Source organism: Budorcas taxicolor, chromosome 7 (assembly GCF_023091745.1).
Source record: "Budorcas taxicolor isolate Tak-1 chromosome 7, Takin1.1, whole genome shotgun sequence".
NCBI lineage: Eukaryota > Metazoa > Chordata > Mammalia > Artiodactyla > Bovidae > Budorcas > Budorcas taxicolor.
The window spans coordinates 6,507,246-6,523,446 of NC_068916.1; the positions used below are offsets into that span (position 1 = coordinate 6,507,246).

A 16,201-nucleotide genomic window follows, 5' to 3' on the forward strand; every position below is an offset into this window, starting at 1 on the left:
GGATCCCACCCCAGCACCCCAGGACACAAGAGATAGTGGAGCAGCTGCAGACAGAAGGTTCTTTAGGCTCTTTATTATGAGAGGTGAAGTGAACTCGAGGAGGGTCAGTGGTCCGACGGGGTGTGACCCCAGCCAGCTGGTGGGCAGGGCAGGGCGCCATATGCCCCATTCTCCATCTCTCTTGTCCCTGCGGAGCCACCATTACTCGGCAGATTCCGCATCAAACCTGAGGTCCTGGAGAACCTCACTGATTGCTTCCATGGTTTTAATTACCCTACAAGAGTGGATGGGAACTATAAATAAAACCCAGATGGGGTGAATTAGCCGCCACAGTGCAGCTCCAAGGGGGCTGTCGCAAGCCCCAGGCCCTCCTGCCTCCCACCAAACCTCCAAACAGCACTAGCAGTGGGAGGATCATTTAGGTGCCTGGGAGAAGGGGTGGTCCTGTGGGCAGAGTGGCAGGAGGAAAGGTCATCTAGGGTGAGTGTGTGCCATCAGGAAGGTGTGCAGGGCGACTGTGGCAGATGTCTAGTGGCTGTGCACATGTGTGTGTATGGGAGCCCAAAGGCGGGAATGTGCAGGTGTGTGCCTGGTAGGGCCTGGGCAACCATGTCCCAGCTCCGAGTCAAGCCATGTGAGTGGGATCGACGGGTGTGAGGTATGCAGCTGTGTCCTGAAAATACACAGCGAGTCTGGTGTGAAACGGCAGGGCGTATGCACTCGGGAATTGTGGGTAGTACATCTAGGATCACGAGGTGAAGGTTCTGGTGTGCACACCCAAAGGGTTCGTGCAGGTCCAGAGGGTTGGCGGTCTGACCTTGCCAGCCCTGGGGCATGCCTGTTGGGGCTGGGTGCCCAAGGATGCCTATGCAAAGCTAGCATGGTCAGCCCACTGGGAGGCAGCACTCACTTCATCTTCAGCTGGTGCATCTGCAGGCTGTCCTCGTGCCCAGTCAGCTCTGGTGTCCCCATCAGCTGCAGCAGGGCCACCTGGGTGGGGAATGGGCCGCGAGGAGGACGTCACGGTTGGCAGAGGCCATGCCCTGACCTCCCACATAGGAGGGGGGGAAACTGAAGCACCCAGAAAGGAAGAACAAGGGGGAGGAGGGCAAGCAGGCAGGAGTCTCAAGGGCAGCGGTACTTTTAACGCTGAAGGAATCTAGGATTAGGGTTAGAGGGGCTCCTGGGGGCCTAGTGGGCGGGCCCTAGAGTCGGGGCGCAGTGTGGGTGTGGCCTCATGTAGGCGGGGAAGGGGAATAGGGGTAAAATCCCAGTCAGGGATTGGGGGACAGGAGTGGTGCAGGTGGGGGTATAAAGTAGGTGGAATCTCTTAGTCTCAGAGACCAGCCAGGGCGTTATAATCCCAATTTGGAAGTAGGCCAAAAACCTAGACTTGGGTTGGGTCTCTAAAAGAGGGTGACCCGGGAATCCCACTGTGGTATGGGCGTGGCTTCACATGGCCTTGTATCTCGATCAGGATTGGCTGTGAAGGCAGAGTAGGCCGGGTCACAGGCCCACAACTTAGGCTGGGATCTAGGGTTACTAGAAAGGGGACTTGACCTGGAGTTTCATGGCACCCAATCCGAGGGTTGAGTAACAGATCTGGGGCACTGGGACAAGCCAGAGGGGGCAGGAACGCTGTAGAGGTGGGGTCTGGGGTGGAGCGGGCGTGTCCTGGATAAAAGTGGGGGCAGAAAGGAGGGGGCTAAGCCTGAGACTCTCAAGTGAAATCTTAATGGACGACTTAGCTGGGGCATGTAGAGGGGGTGCTGGGGCGCCAGGGGCGGGGTTTGCAGGGACAGAATGCGGCCCCTCCCCCAAGGGGTGCACCGTGGGCCCAGCCCCGGGAGACACAAGCCGTAGAGTGGGCGCGGGGGAAACGGCCGGGGGGCGGGGCCTCACCGTGGTCAGGCGCGTCTCCTCCAGCTGCTGCAGGCTGCGCACGTGGCTCGCGAGCAGCGGCTGCGCTCGGGGTCCGGCTAGCTCGGCCTCCAGCGCCAGCACCTCTCTCGAGGCGGCGGCGAAGACCTGGGTCACCTCGTGTACCGTGCTCCGGTAGCGCGGGAAGTCGTAGAGCGGGCCGCTGCTCAGGTACTGGCGGTGGCCTCTGCGGCAGGTAGGGGTCCTGAGGCTACGGCCCCGGCCCCTCAGGCCCTGCACCCGTATCGACCGCCTGAAAGCCGCCCAAGAAGTGTCCCTCGACCCCAGAGTGTGGAAGGTAACCCGAGACGAGCGCACCACAGCGCATAAGGAAGGGAGCGATCTGGCCTCCCCGCTAACCCGGCTCCACCTCCGACACTGTGGCGCGCGGGGACCCAATTCCTCCCTCAAGGGTCGCCCAACCCGAGTGGGCTGAGGGCCGAACATCGGGACCCCTCCCCTCCCATACGCCCACACTCACTCCTCCAGCCGGCGGAAGGCCTGCGCGCGCTCAGCTTGCAGCTGGTGGATGCGCTGCACCAGCGCCCGGATCGGGGCATCTTTCTACAGAGCGGGGAGCATGGCTAGGGCATGAAGCTAGCGTCCCCGGGCCTGCACCGCCCGCCCCACTCATATTCCCGCTCGGGCTCGAGCTCACCCAGGGCCACACCAGCTCCTCGCGCTCTGGGACTCCAGGGGCGGCTGTATCACCCGGCACCGCAAGGACAGCGGACTCTGATGCGGCCTCCGCTGTGATCATGACTGCGCAGCTCTGGCCCGGCCCGGGATCAGGTTGCTCCGATGCGTCAGGCGCCCCCTGCAGGCCGGGAGGCCTCGGAACGTAGCCTGTGGTGACCAGCTAGCTAACCTGGACGAAACCCCCGGGGAACAATGGGAAGCGAATACTGGAGGGCTTCTCAGGTCTGACACCCTCTACCCACCCCACCCCGTGTTTATTCCTATCCAGCGCTTGCCTTCTTGAAGTTTTTGATCTTGAATATAAGGTTCTATATACAGCAAGGTTTTGTTTCTATACAACTGTCAATACCCGACTTCACTTCCTCACATCCCATTCCCACACAAAGAAATAGAAATCTGGGGAGTGATATTCATCAGAGGCCACAAGGCTGTGGCACGAGTGGGATCTGAATGCAGGTTCTGACACTGGAAAGCTCAAGCCGCCGGAACCCAGCCTACAGCAGATTCACTATGTGAACTGGTTGGAAAAAGAAAGTGAAAGTGACTCAGTTCTGACTCTTTGTGACCCCACGGGACTATACTGTCCATGGAATTCTCCAGGCCAGAATGGGAATGAGTACACTTTCCATTCTCCATGGGATCTTCCCAACCCAGGTCTCCAGCATTGCAGGTGTTCTTTACCAGCTGAGCCACAAGGGAAGCCCAAGAATACTGGAGTGGGTAGCCTACTCCTTTTCCAGGGGATCTTCCCGACCTAAATCAAACCAGGGTCTCCTGCATTGCAGGTGGATTCTTTACCATCTGAGCTATCAGGGAAGCTCTGATTAGAAGTGAGCTGAAAAAAAGCCCGAGATGGAAGTCCAGGGCAGGGCAGGGAGATGGTGGTGGTGTTTCATATTAAGAAAAGGCCTGACAGCTGGATACACACTAATTTGAACTTCAGAACCTCCCTCCTCTAGGAGTGGACAAGTGGGTAGACCAGGAAAATGGTGGTCTGGCCTTAGGGAGGAAGGGGCAGCTAACAAGAAATGAAACTCAACTACCTGAGACATGAAGTAACAGCCTTTAACTGGCACTCCAGGTCCCAGCTATTCTCAGGCATCACTGTCTAGGCCTGAGTTGTCACCTACATCAAGCCCCAGTCATCCCAAGACAAATAAAAACAAGGACTTGCCAGGACACTGCAACCCTCACCGGACAGACATCAGTCCTGGGTGGAGCCCAGGAGGCCTAGTGGTCAGGCAAGATGGAGAGAAGGTGTTACTACACTAGGGGGGATGCTCCATCCTATCTACCCATCCACCCACACCCAAATACCTCCAGGGCCCAGATATGAGGCGCCGTTAAATGTGCCTGACCAGGTCCCACCGGTCACTTGGTGAACATCTTTATTTTTGTATTTCAGATGATAAAACCCAAATGGGTGGGCTCACTAGGGCCAGGTCTGAGACTTGCCTGTGCTGTGGTTATGACCGCTTCTGATGTGAAGGGCAGAGACCATGGTCCAATTTACAGGTAAGACGACTGGCGCTCAGGGCCCGGGATCCCCAAGGGCTATGAAGAGCTGAGTGACACGAAGTCCCATGGAAGTCCACATCTCAGTCACCCCCCCAACTGGACAGACCAGCCACAGGGACACCAATTACTGCTCCAGTCAACGAAAGGGAAACTTTATTGAGGCCCCAGGACCACGGGGCTTGGGCAGGAGGCCGCCCTGCGGGCAAAGGAGAAGCAGGTGGAGGAGCTTTATTTGACCTTCTTCTTGGGGCGCAGGTTGTTGGTGTGGCCGCACTTCTTCTTGCGGCAGTTGACAGCACGGGGGTGCAGGCGGGCGTAACACCTGTGCAAGGACACCAGGGATGCTGAGGGCACATCCGGACCACCCCCAGGGCAGCCCCCGCCCCCACACGTGAGCACATACTTGCGGCAGATCATCTTGTCGCAGTTGTATTTCTGAGCGAGCTGGCGGAGGGAAGGCTCAATGATGCCGCCTCGCAGACGAAGCACCAGGTGCAGGGTGGACTCTACAGGAAATGAAGGGCAGAGGCACTGCACCTCAGTCCCAGGGGTGGAGGGCAGCCTCCAGACCACAGCATCAAGTATGATGGGGCTACATCAGAATCCCTTGGTTATGTGCAGATGGGACATGCCACCCCACAAAACCTCCACCTTGTCACGTCACCAGTTCCTCACGAAATCGGAGACTGATATAAATATATACCAACGGTGGTATCCATCTCAGTTTCCCCACAGGCAAGGCAATTTCTAAGAGATGCAAGGATAACCTTTTATTTTGCTAGGGAAAAAGTGGTGGTTTCCTTTACAATGCTTATATTAATACACACATTGGCCTTAAAAGAAAAGTGACTAAGAACATGAGAAACCATGGCCATTTGGAAAACACTGATGGAGATGCTTTTCAGCGATGAAAACAGCACTTTACAGAGCAATACTCCCTAGCACCATTGATCCCCACCTCAAGGACCATCCTCTTCTACAGCTCCCTCCTGGTGACAGACTGTCAGCATTCCATCCTGGGTCCTAGGCCTCGTGCTGAGGCCCTGTGTAGCCACCCCACCCCCGTACCTTTCTGGATATTGTAGTCTGACAAAGTGCGGCCATCCTCCAGCTGTTTGCCCGCGAAGATCAGACGCTGCTGGTCAGGTGGGATGCCTAAAGAGAGAGGCCCTCCATTACTCCATTACAGAGGCTCTTGCAAGCACACTGCTGGCAGCTGCCACTGTGCCCCACCCACCCCCACCACAAGGCTGTGCCAGGATTACCCCAACCTGTCAAAAGGGAAACTGAGGTAGGGAGGGCAAGCTGCCTTCCCAAGATGACACTGGGGAACACTGGCATGGCTGAGATCTATTGAAGCCCAGCACCTGTTGCACACAGGACAGCAGATACCCAGGGCTGAGGGGTTCCTACTGGGTGGAGCATTCACACTCAGCCCAACTCACCCTCCTTGTCTTGGATTTTGGCTTTGACATTCTCAATAGTGTCACTGGGCTCGACCTCAAGGGTGATGGTCTTGCCCGTCAGGGTCTTCACAAAGATCTGCATCTCTGCGCCTGCTGGGGAGAGAGGGTTAGCATGGACGGGGGAGTGGTGATCGCTAAAGGTCTGAGCAGCCCCAGCTCACAGGCTGACCAGGTTTAGTCCCTGCCAGCCCCATGCATGCCTCGACCTCAACTGCAGGCCCACCTCAGTGCCCGTTTCCTTCTGCCCCTCTGAGCCTGCACCTTCAACTTTAGGGCACCACCCTACCAAGCATATTTTCTCCAAGCGTGATCTGGAGGTCCCGCCCTTCCTCTCACCAGCCCCGGCTCTTCCAGAAGCCTGGGTGGGAATCTCATCTTAGGAGCATCCCAACACGCACACTTTCCTCCCTACAATCCCTTTTCCTCTCCAATATCAAGCTCAGACACCCAAAACTCCGGCTTCCTTCTGGGTTACACCCGAATGCTCAGACCACACTTCCTGCGTTTTATCCAGTCCATAAATAACAGCTGCTAACCACGCGCCTGGTACGTGTTTACACAGGTATCGTTTTCATTTTCCAAGTTATGAAAACAGTTGCTACTACCAGACTTTCTTTACAGACTTAGAAAAAGGCGATAAAAACCCAGCTGAGGGGCTTCATCTTTTCGAAGGGAATGGCAGTTTCCACCACGAGAAAAAATTACAGTTAATACCCCTCCGCATTAAATTGAATCATCCCCGAAGGACACACGCTCTCCCCCAAGGCCTCCTCAGATAGCTGGGGCCGGCGGAGAGGACAAGCTCCCCTTCCAAATGCCGATTTCCCTCGCGAGGCCCAGTTCGGGACCGGAACCCGGCCCAACGTGCCTTGCTAAGCCATCCCGCAGAACCTGGCCCGCCTACACGGATTCCAGGCCGCCGCCTCCGTTCCCTGGGCCCCCATAGTCCCCCGCACCCTACAAACCAACCCGGCCCACCGCCAACCCGCAAGGCCTCCACCACCAACCTGCTCGGCCGCCTGGGTGAAGAAAAAGAGGGCGGCGGAACCGGAAACCGCCGATTCGCCGCCAAGAGCGTCTGCGCACCGAGCACGCTGCGTGCTTGCGTCACAATCCGCGCCGCGCGTCGTGCCCCGCCCTCGACCCCGCCCCGGCCCCATGGTGGGTGCTGGCGGACGAAGTCTCGGCGCCTGAGTAGGACCTTCGCCCGCTAGCTTCCGGCTGTGAGCCCCACCCATCGGGTCACGTAGTAAGAGTGCCGCAGGTTTCCAGGTGTTTCTGCCCTATCTCCAAACCTCCTGGAAGACGGCCCGCACTTAGCGGGTGCTCCGGAGATACTTAAACAGAGTAGGAGAGACCTTTGTGCTGAAGGAAAGGTATTAAGCCGCAGGTCCAAAGACGCAGGGATCGAGGCGGGAGGCGGCGCGGGGGCTAGACCCCTGGGAGCCACTGGAGGCTCTCTGGCTGCTGTGCATAAATGGAAATCAGGGCGGGTGCGTACAGGAGCACGGAGAGCAGGTGGGGTTGGTGCTTTCACTCAGGGAAATGAGGTGGGACCCAAGGCCTTGTTTCTGGGACGGAAGAAGTTAAAAAGTGCTGGGCGCTAGGAACAAGTGAGGACGAAGTTACCCGTGGATTTGGCAGCGTGCTGTGCTAAATCGCTTCAGTCGTGTCTGACTTCGTCCCTGTAGACTACAGACCCCTCTGTCCATGGGATTTTCCAGGCAAGAATACTGGAGTGGATTGCCATGCTCTCCTCCAAGGGATCTTCCTGACCCAGGGATCGAACCCACGTCTGCACTGTAGGGGGCTTCTTTACAGTGAAGTCATTGCTCAGGGTACCTTCTTACTTCATTGACCACTTCCCGGCGTCCCCTGTTGACCAGGCAAATGCAGACACTCTGAGGTCTGGGAAGAGACCTTTAATAACATAATGGAAAGTGCTTCAAAGATGAGGGGACTCTGTGACAGTGTCTGATGGGGAATGGGACCCCGTCTAGCTCCCTGAGGAGCCCACTTTGGGGCTGAGATTTAGCGGAATTATTCAAGGAAGGAAATGTGAGCAGTGGGAAGGCCTCTGTGGTGATAGGAAGTGGGGTCATTATGGTTGTCACCACTTGGGACACCCACCCAAAGCAGCCACATTTCTTTCTAGGCTGGTGGTGCCTGGCGATCCATAACCAGCCTGTCCCACACGCAGCACCTGTCCCTGATTTGGGATGCTGGGCCCAAGGATGGAAAGAAGTCACTGCTAGATGCACCCTCCCCTTTTTAGTAACAGAGTCTCTTTATTGATAACTTCCCAACAGCATCTGTAAACATCGGGTACAAAAATATTCCACTTTGTTCTCCAAGGTTGCTCGGCTTGCTCCACAAAGGCCCTAGGAGAGGCTTGTTAGGCCCTACAGGTCTACACCTCTGGTCAGAGAAACAGGGCCCGACCAGGCTTGGGGCTGAGTGGATGGCTAATCTCTGTCTTGAGCCTTCTACAACTGTTTCAGAAACCTCCTTGAGATAATGATTGGAGAAAGGTTTCAGTACTTTCATTGGAGGAAGGGGCAAGAAGACCAGAATCAGTAGGCGCAGGGGTGGGTTGGGTGGACTCGGACATGACGGTGCTTGGCTGTCTTGAGGGGGTTCTGACCAGGGGGCTGGGGTGGGGGGCAGCTGGCTGTGGTCTCTGGGAAGCTTGGAGTGTTGTTCAGAGTAGACCTAAGGCCTGACTCTGGAAAAGCTCCCTGTGCCCAGCCCAACTCCAGATGGACTGGTCATCCCCAGTCTGATAGAGGGATCTACAGAAGAGAGATGTTCTCAGTGACGAAGGAGCAGGAATGAAATGCCCCCAGGAATTCTAGGGAGGGAGCCTTGTCCCCTTGGCGAGCCCTAAATGACAGACTAGGGTGGCAAAGCTGAGTATCTCCAGGCAGGGTTCTCCGCTGCCACTTGAGACATCTGGGGAATGACGCTGCTGCCGCCCTGAGACCCCCTCGGAGCTCCTGGGGGAGGGGCTACTCGCCCGGCATCTCCTCGTCATCTGTATGGCTGCGACCGTTGACTGCGGGGGAACTAGGCCGGACGTGGGACAGGTCCTCGAAGCCAGGGCTGAGGGAGGGCGAGACGGTGTCGGGGCTGGTGTCACAGGAGCCTGTGCTCTGTTCTGAGGTGGCGATGGTGGTGGTGGTGCTAGGCGGAATGGGGTCTTCATCTTCGTCCTCCAAGAGAGATGCCTCTGGGATGTCTGGGGGAAGAAGACCCGAGAGTTAGCTGAGTCACCGTCATCATCAGGTGCTGTGATGGATTAATTGGGCCCATGACCCCTGACAGCTACCTCCACCCCACACGACAGGACTTTGTTCATTTTACAGAGGAGGAAACTGAGGCCTTGGCAGGTGAGAGGCTTCTCTTCAAGGTGAAGTGAGGTAAGGGCTCAGGTTCTCCGGGGTCTGGCCTACATGGGCCCTGGGCGGTGAGCCTGAGCCTGGCTCTGCCCTCTTGACTGTGTCACCTGGGCCTGGCCCCTCACCTGCCTGTGCCTCAGCTCCCTGCTCTATAAACTGGGGAATGATGGCATTGCCTTTGTGCCTGTGGTTTCAGCAGCCCTGTGGTAGGGAGCTGTTGGCCCATTCAGCAGACTGGGTAAAGTGAGGCTCAGCATGGACGATGCTGTGCTTCTGCTGCCAAGTCACTGCCGCTCTGGGCACAGCCCGCACCTCACAGGTGGCTACGGGTAACAGCCTGCCTCATACTGGGTACATGACACTCACTGGGCTGAGGACTGTCATCCTTGTCAATATCCCATTGTTACAACCGCCGAAGGAGAAGATTCTGATCTCAACACCTGCTCTGCAGGTTGCCAAGAAGACCAGGCCAAACCCCTGCCCACGTCTGTCTGGACCCACAACCCACCAGGGCCTGGGCCTGGTGTCAGCCCTTGGGGTGCATTCCAGAAGCCGGCCCTGGGCTGAGGGCACTGACATCAAAGGGTGCAGAGCCCAGAAGTGGGATGCAGGAGTTCTGGGTGACACTTACGGCTGAAGGCCTCCGGGTGCTGTCTGGCCAGCTTCCCTTTCAGTGTCCTGTGGGGGAAGGGAAGGCACACAGGGCTGAGCCCGGTACAGGCCAGGACCCTCCTGCTCGCTGCTTGTCACACCCTGCTCCCAGGCTGGAGGGGGCACTGGGCGCTCAGCCTGCCCTCCAACCCCCGTGATGGACAGCAGCTACTATCCTGGTGTCGCCCAGCTTCCACGCGTCCTTAGTGCTGGGTCTGGGCCCCTACCTGTAATGCCTTGTGTCTCACCCTCTTCTACCAGGACCACCTTCCAGGAAGCTCCCCTTCCCCTCACCTCAACAGCCATTCCTCTGGGGACTTGTCCCAGCCTGTCTTTCCATCCTGGGGTGAGGATGTCTGCATAGGGGCCAGGAGGGCCTGCCTGTCCACGCCCCAAACACCAGCGCTCATTACACTGAAGTTCACAGAGATGCACCTGTTTCCCTTTTTTAACTGCTGTTTTTTTCTTTGTACCTGAAGTAATACAGTTCTCTTTGGGCTTCCCTGGTGACTCAGATGGTAAAGAACCCGCCTGCAATGCAGGAGACCTGGGTCGGGAAGATCTGGAGAAGGGAATGGCTACCTACTCCAGTATCCTTGCCTGGGAAATCCCATGGACAGGACCCTAGCGGGCTATAGTCCCTGAGGTCGCAAAGAGTCGGACATGACTGAGCAACTGAGATTTCCACTTTTTTCAATGCAATTCTGTTTACAAAGAGTTACTAAAGGGCCTTCAGAATAGTCTCTTACCCTTGACTCTGGTCAGCCAGCACCGTGCCCCAAATCCTCCCCCAAAAGTACCACTGCTGCAGCGTCCCTGCCTGGGCAGACACACTTAGCTCCTTCCTGAGGGACATCAGGGCTTCCCCTGGTGGCTCAGACGGTAAAGAATCTACCTGCAATGCAGGAGACTCAGGTTCTATCCCTGGGTCGGGAAGATTCCCTGGCAACCCACTCCAGTATTTTGGCCTGGAGAATTCCATGGACAGAGCAGCCTGGCAGGCTATAGTCCATGGTGTTGCAAAGAGTCAAACACAATTTGCTGACTAACACTTTCACCTTCACTGAGTAATCCAGCTACATGTCAACCTTTGGGGTTCCTGCTCTAGCCCCATCCCTGCGACACCATACACGGGTGGGCAGCCTGGTGAGAGGCCCCAGAAAACATGCCCTCTTATGTAGCATCTATCTGGCCTGTTGCGTGACTTCTGCATAGAGCTTGCTCTAACCTGTTGCCCTCAATCTGTGGCACCTACTTTGCCAGCAGACGTGGCTGCTCCTGAAATAGCAGAAATGGCACAGTTGGCCAGAAATGCCGCTGTAGCTGGTTCCAGGCCCAGGAGCCCCAGCTGTCAGCAGCAGTGGTGTGAGCTCTTGGCGTGGGGGTCGGGGGGTGGCTGGGGAATTGGACATCCTCTTTCCCTGTCCTCATGGAAACCGGCTCGAGAAGGACCCACAAAACCGGGGAATCCCATTTTCCTCTTGAGAGAAGACCTGGGTGGAGGCCAAGGCGGACAGGAGGCTAGTCTTTCACTGTCTGCTCTGGCCTACCTTTTGGATGATGGGTCTGGTGCTACGTTGCATGTTCAGAAAGAAATAAAACTTAAGCTCAGAAACGCTAAGGTTTTCAGTCCTTCTCCAATACTAAGTGTGCGGTGAAGCCTTGTAAAACAAACGCGCTGTCTCCCACCCTGCTATGTGGAGAGGACGGCCCTCATGGAAGAGAAGAGGAACCCGAGGCATGGAGCGGGAGGCGGAGGCGGAGGCGGAGGCTGTAGGGGGAGCACCCACCTGATCCTGCGGAAGATGCTGTCCAAGTCCCGTTTCATCTCCACCAGGGTCCTTGTGTGGTGCAGGAAGCGCTCGTTCATCTGTTGCAGGCGGGCACTTGACAGGTTGTTGAAGTTGAGCAGCATCTCGTTGGTCTTTTCAAAGCGGTCCAGCCTGGCAGAGAGAAAGGGCACTGACTCCTCTGCTCAGCCTCCAGGGCCCTGCCAACTGATCCTGCTAGGCCTTTTCCTGCTCCATGCCTCAGTGTACATCATTCCCGTGTCCTGCGGAGCTCTACCTGGTGTCTGAGACCGCTAGCAAACTCCTATTCAGCTTTCAAAACCCTCCTCAAGGGTGCCCTTCTCATGTAGCCTTCACCCTCTCCCTCAAGCAGACTCTCTGGCTCTCCTGCTTCCCCTGGTTGTTTCTCTGGTCCAGTCCTGATACCCTGAGGCCAGGAAGGTTCAAGTCTGATTTTGTATCCTCTCAGCCTGGGAGTTCCCCCAGGGCCAGGTCTGAATCTGACCTTAAGACCCAGGAGGGAGATGGGTGCCGCTGGGACCCAGGCAGATCCAGCACCCTGTCACAGGACGAGAAGGGTAAGGTATCAGGGCCATGCTGTGCCATAAATGGAATGAAGAACTTTTAGCTTAAAGACACAAAAGTAAAGCCCCGGGAGACTGATTCCACCCCAAGATTGTGTCAGAGAGCCTGCTGGAATTAGGGGGAAGTGGTGGTGGCTACAGTGCCAAGCCCCAAAGAGGGCAAAGGGCATTCCCAGCCTTTCCAAGTGACCCCACATGCACTGCAGAGACAGCCTTGGCTCTGAGACAGGCGCCCAACAGGAAGTGAGCCATGGCTCCCTTAAATCCCACAGCCCCTTCCTTATCCTCCCCCCAACCCAAGTCTCCCCACCCCAGGCTTCAGGACAGGAGCTGCTGCGGCCCCCGCCAAACTGTCCACAGCTGCAAAACTGTCCCAGAGCCCCGCTTCCTGTGCCAAGGCCTCGCCTCCAGGCCAGGAAGGAATTTACTTTGGAGCCAGCCAGAAGATTTGCTCATTTCCTTCATTTTATCACCAGTGTGGGACCAGGGTAGAGGCGGGCAGGGCAAGAATGTTGGCCAGCAAGTGGATTCCTTCCCACGCCGGGGCCCCAGGGCCCTTGGCCTCACTTACATGTTCTTCTGGGCCAGGATGATGGCGCTGACATCGTCCGCATTCACCATGCTCAGGATGCGGCTACAGAAGACCCTCGAGGCCGAGTCCGGGGGGTCCATCTCTTCCTCCTCCTCCGCTGCCTGAAACAGGCAGGAAGAAAGAATTTTCGGTCTGCATCAGGAAGTGGGGGAGGTGGGATGGATAAGAGGTTCTGGGAACCCCGCAAACCACATGAAGTGGGTCATGCCACCTGAGCCTCAGCTTTGTCATCCTAGAAATTCAGGAGTGTTTTGAGAATCACTGGAGCTCATATTTACAACTTGTACCCAAGCACATCAGAATCCCATCACCCCTTTTACCTCCACACCCCGAACTCCCATGCGCCCAAAGTCACAGGCAACTTCCTCCTGCATAGACCTGCCACCCTCCTCCCACATGCCCCTGCCTTTGCACCTGCTGTCCCCACTGGGAGAATATACATGGCTGTCCCCTCAAATCATCACCCCCTCAATGCCTTCTCTCCCAAGAGACTCTTTGACGACTACCCCCACTCTGGTCACTCTCATCACTTCACCTTTTTAAATGGTCTCTTCCTGAAATTATTTTAGTTATCAGGTAACCCATTTGCCAGTCACCCCCACAATGTCAGCTGCAGCAGAACAAAGGCATGTCTTTCTGGCTTGCTGCTTTCTCCAGAGCCAAGCCCAGAACCCAGCTCACAGGAAAGGATTGCCAGAATTTAATTTGGTGAGAGCAAAACAGAAACTTTCAAACTCGGCTCTGAAGCTAGACTTCTATTAGCAACTTAAAGCCAGGAGTGAGCCCCAGCAACCCAGATGGCTCTGCAGCTCCCAGCTTCTCTGGCACACAGATTACATCCCAGCAGGTGGGGACTTCCGAGACCCTGCTAGAGCAGGAGGGGCCACGGCTTCAGCACTGACCCTCCTATGGAGATTCAGGAAAAACCCAGAATCCTGACATAGCTTGGCTCTGGGGTCTGCACATTTAATGGCCAACAGAAAAGCCCACTTGCAACTGGTTAAGATTCACGCACAGGATCAGGAAGGGCTTTCAGAGCCCACGTCTACCCTCCTCTTTATTGAGCATCTACTCTATGCTAAACAAGACACCAATTTCAAACTCCAGCAACTGTTATCATCCTTATTTATGCATGAGGAAAACGATGCTCAGAGACTGAGACTGGGCCACTGACACACAACCAGTAACCATGGGCCACAACTCAAATGCCCACGGCCCACAGGATCCACAAATGTGTGACTTGCATGTTCAGTATCTACCTCTGACAGGACAGCTGCTTCTTACAGTTCCTGATTCCTGCCAGACTTCTGATTCTTTCCAGAAAAAGAAAAAACCAAAACATGGATTTCTTGTCCCTGTGAAATCACCTCATTTACAAATGTCAGCAACTAATATTTACCCCATAGAGGCCAAGAGTACATTTCTCTTTGTGCTGAATCTGACTATTGGTTTGCACCCCCCATGTGCCTTCCGGAGATAAACTGTCACACCTGATGAAATATAACTGCCCCCCCTCCCCTCACCCTCCACCGCCAATCACCATGCTTACTGAGCTCCTACTCCGTGCCAGGTATGGACACCAACACCCTCCATATTTCCAAAGAAGATCATGTATAAAGGGGACACTTGGGCTCTCAAAGGACAGAGTCGTGTGGTGGGACGCCTGCAACTAGAGCCTGGCAGGCACAGCATTTGGACCTGTGGAAAATGGTTCTGCTTCGAAGCAGGGCTCTTTCCTGTCTCTGGCTCCCAGATGTGAGGGCTGAGGGATTCAAGGCACACTCTCCCACCATATGCCTCGTGGAGGAAGCCTTCCCCAACTGCTAGTCTGGCGTATATACAGGGTGGAAATGACCCAGCATAGGCTCTGGTCCTGCTCCACATATATTTATGGGGAAAACACGCAGAGAGGGAGGCTGTGTGACCTTGGACAAGTCATCTCACCTCCTGTCATCTGCCCACCTCATCTGTCACCCACAAAGTAGGAATAACAAAGAATTTGAATCTCACAATGCTGTTTGTGAGACTGCAACCAACAGTGATAAGAGGCGCTGGGTTCTGGGCAGCGAGCTTCTCCGAGGGCAGCGTGAAGAAATCTAAGGATGGCCTCCCCAGTGCTTCCAAGAATAAGAACAAAACACTTGTACAGTACTTCATTTAATCCCCAATTCCCCCTACAAGGCAGAACTACCACCTCCGAGGGCAACACAGGGGTGGGCTCCATTGCCCAAGGTCACACACCAGGGCGGGGAGGGGCCGCTACTCCACCCAGGTCTTTTAGCAGAATTTAAATGGACTGCCCAAGCTCAGCAAAACCCGCGAGTGGGGCGGGGCTCCCCAATCCCCTCATGCCCCGCCCTTGTGAAACCGGGAAACTGAGGCCCAAGCAGGCCAACGCCCGGTTTTGGTGACAAGGCACAGCCTGAATAGAAGTGGCCCCAACTCTCGCGCCCCGGATCCGAATTCTGCCCACAGCGCCAGACGGGGAATCTGAGGCCTGTGCGCAGGGGGGGTGCCCAGATGTTGCCAGCGGCGCGCCCCACCCCCCGACAGCCGGGGAACCGCGCCCAACCCGGCCTGGATCCCCAGAGGCCCCTGCGTCCCCAGCCCCACCCAGAACTCGGCCCGGGCGTCGGTGGCAGCAGCACCTGCACATCTGGCGGCCTTGCTCGCGCTTCCGGGATGGCGCCCGCGTCGCCGTAACGTCACCACGCACCCTGCGTGCGAGCGCGCGCGTGGCGGCGACGTGCCCAGGGCCGACTTGCGTGAGTGGAGGCGTGGCAAGAAGGGGTGGGGCTTACATGTAGCTTCTATTTGCGGGCTCGTCGCAACAAATAACCAATCAAACAGTCCCTCTCGCGTCGCCGTAGTTTGCATAAGCTGAACTCCGCGGCAGCCCAGAACCCGGAAGGGACGTAGGAATAGTGTAACCTTTTCAATAAAAGGATATAATCAGCGTCCTTCTTAGGAAAAGCATGCCTTTTTGTAGTCTCCAAGTTCGTGTTGGAGAAGGAAATGGCAACCCACTCCAGTACTCTTGCCTGGAAAATCCCATGGACGGAGGAGCGTTGTAGGCTACAGTCCATGGGGTCGCAAATAGTCGGACACGACTGAGCGACTTCACTTTCACTTCAAGTTCGTGTAAACAAACTGCACATGGCGACCCCTCCCCCACCTAGCTGCTTCACTGTTCTCGCCCTTCCCTTGAATTTGCCAATCGCGCTAGCTTGTGAAACCACACTAAACAGAGCGGGCTTCCCACTCAGTGTGCTCGCCGGTCACACTTGTCGGTTGTGCATCCTTCCGCAAAAGTAAACTTTGCCTTGCCAATCCATTTTCGGAGCGCGCGGCGCCGGCGGAAGACATTTCCAACAATTTGGGGGCTCGTGTGGGATCCATGTCACCTGGAGGGGTCGAAAGAACGCTCGTCCCCACCCCAGGAGATGCGTCCCACTGTCCCGTTATGGTGGCCTCCAGGGAGGGGAAATCTGGTACCCCTTGGGTTGACAGCGGACTCCGGGTCGGAAGTCCATCAACAACGCAGGGGAGGGGCCCAGGCAGGCACATTGGCGACCAGGTTACT

General features: G+C 56.2%; 3 protein-coding genes across 6 annotated transcripts; all 3 read right to left on the reverse strand.

Moving 5' to 3' along the window:
• Positions 1 to 53: 53 nt before the first annotated feature.
• REX1BD (required for excision 1-B domain containing) lies at positions 54 to 2,707 on the reverse strand. Of its 2 annotated transcripts, none has more exons than XM_052643658.1 (5): positions 2,579 to 2,707; positions 2,402 to 2,484; positions 1,903 to 2,107; positions 911 to 990; positions 54 to 274 (listed from the first exon to the last, which is right to left on the reverse strand). In XM_052643658.1, exons 1-5 carry the CDS (start codon positions 2,678 to 2,680, stop codon positions 202 to 204), a joined length of 543 nt encoding a protein of 180 aa, XP_052499618.1. In that variant the 5' UTR covers positions 2,681 to 2,707; the 3' UTR covers positions 54 to 201. The 2 variants fall into 2 exon arrangements, with proteins under 2 accessions (XP_052499618.1, XP_052499619.1); XM_052643659.1 differs by having other exon boundaries at positions 54 to 293.
• Positions 2,708 to 4,261: 1,554 nt separating this feature from the next.
• On the reverse strand, positions 4,262 to 6,690 carry UBA52 (ubiquitin A-52 residue ribosomal protein fusion product 1). Of its 3 annotated transcripts, XM_052644087.1 has the most exons (5): positions 5,890 to 5,911; positions 5,583 to 5,696; positions 5,206 to 5,292; positions 4,541 to 4,643; positions 4,262 to 4,459 (listed from the first exon to the last, which is right to left on the reverse strand). In XM_052644087.1, exons 1-5 carry the CDS (start codon positions 5,894 to 5,896, stop codon positions 4,366 to 4,368), a joined length of 405 nt encoding a protein of 134 aa, XP_052500047.1. In that variant the 5' UTR covers positions 5,897 to 5,911; the 3' UTR covers positions 4,262 to 4,365. The 3 variants fall into 3 exon arrangements, with proteins under 3 accessions (XP_052500047.1, XP_052500046.1, XP_052500048.1); XM_052644086.1 differs by lacking the exon at positions 5,890 to 5,911 and adding an exon at positions 6,611 to 6,690 and having other exon boundaries at positions 4,262 to 4,643; XM_052644088.1 differs by having other exon boundaries at positions 4,262 to 4,643; positions 5,890 to 5,912.
• A 1,167-nt stretch (positions 6,691 to 7,857) lies between these two features.
• On the reverse strand, positions 7,858 to 15,388 carry KXD1 (KxDL motif containing 1). Its single transcript, XM_052643427.1, has 5 exons — positions 15,267 to 15,388; positions 12,598 to 12,719; positions 11,443 to 11,595; positions 9,633 to 9,679; positions 7,858 to 8,841 (listed from the first exon to the last, which is right to left on the reverse strand). The coding sequence occupies exons 2-5, from the start codon at positions 12,696 to 12,698 to the stop codon at positions 8,612 to 8,614; spliced, it is 531 nt and encodes a 176-aa protein (XP_052499387.1). The 5' UTR covers positions 12,699 to 12,719; positions 15,267 to 15,388; the 3' UTR covers positions 7,858 to 8,611.
• Between the last annotated feature and the right edge of the window lie 813 nt (positions 15,389 to 16,201).

Excerpts from the sequence above, each read along its gene's own strand:
- REX1BD (XM_052643658.1), bottom strand. The coding sequence starts at position 2,680 with ATGATCACAGCGGAGGCCGCATCAGAGTCCGCTGTCCTTGCGGTGCCG. Across the intron at positions 2,108-2,401 it reads GCCTTCCGCCGGCTGGAGGA|AGGCCACCGCCAGTACCTGA; the intron begins GTGAGTGTGGGC and ends TACCTGCCGCAG. Across the intron at positions 275-910 it reads ATGCACCAGCTGAAGATGAA|GGTAATTAAAACCATGGAAG; the intron begins GTGAGTGCTGCC and ends CCACTCTTGTAG.
- UBA52 (XM_052644088.1), bottom strand. Across the intron at positions 5,293-5,582 it reads CAAAATCCAAGACAAGGAGG|GCATCCCACCTGACCAGCAG; the intron begins GTGAGTTGGGCT and ends CTCTCTCTTTAG. Across the intron at positions 4,644-5,205 it reads AGACTACAATATCCAGAAAG|AGTCCACCCTGCACCTGGTG; the intron begins GTACGGGGGTGG and ends CATTTCCTGTAG.
- KXD1 (XM_052643427.1), bottom strand. The coding sequence starts at position 12,698 with ATGGACCCCCCGGACTCGGCCTCGAGGGTCTTCTGTAGCCGCATCCTG. Across the intron at positions 9,680-11,442 it reads AGCATCTTCCGCAGGATCAG|GACACTGAAAGGGAAGCTGG; the intron begins GTGGGTGCTCCC and ends CTTCCCCCACAG. Across the intron at positions 8,842-9,632 it reads GCACCCGGAGGCCTTCAGCC|ACATCCCAGAGGCATCTCTC; the intron begins GTAAGTGTCACC and ends TTCTTCCCCCAG.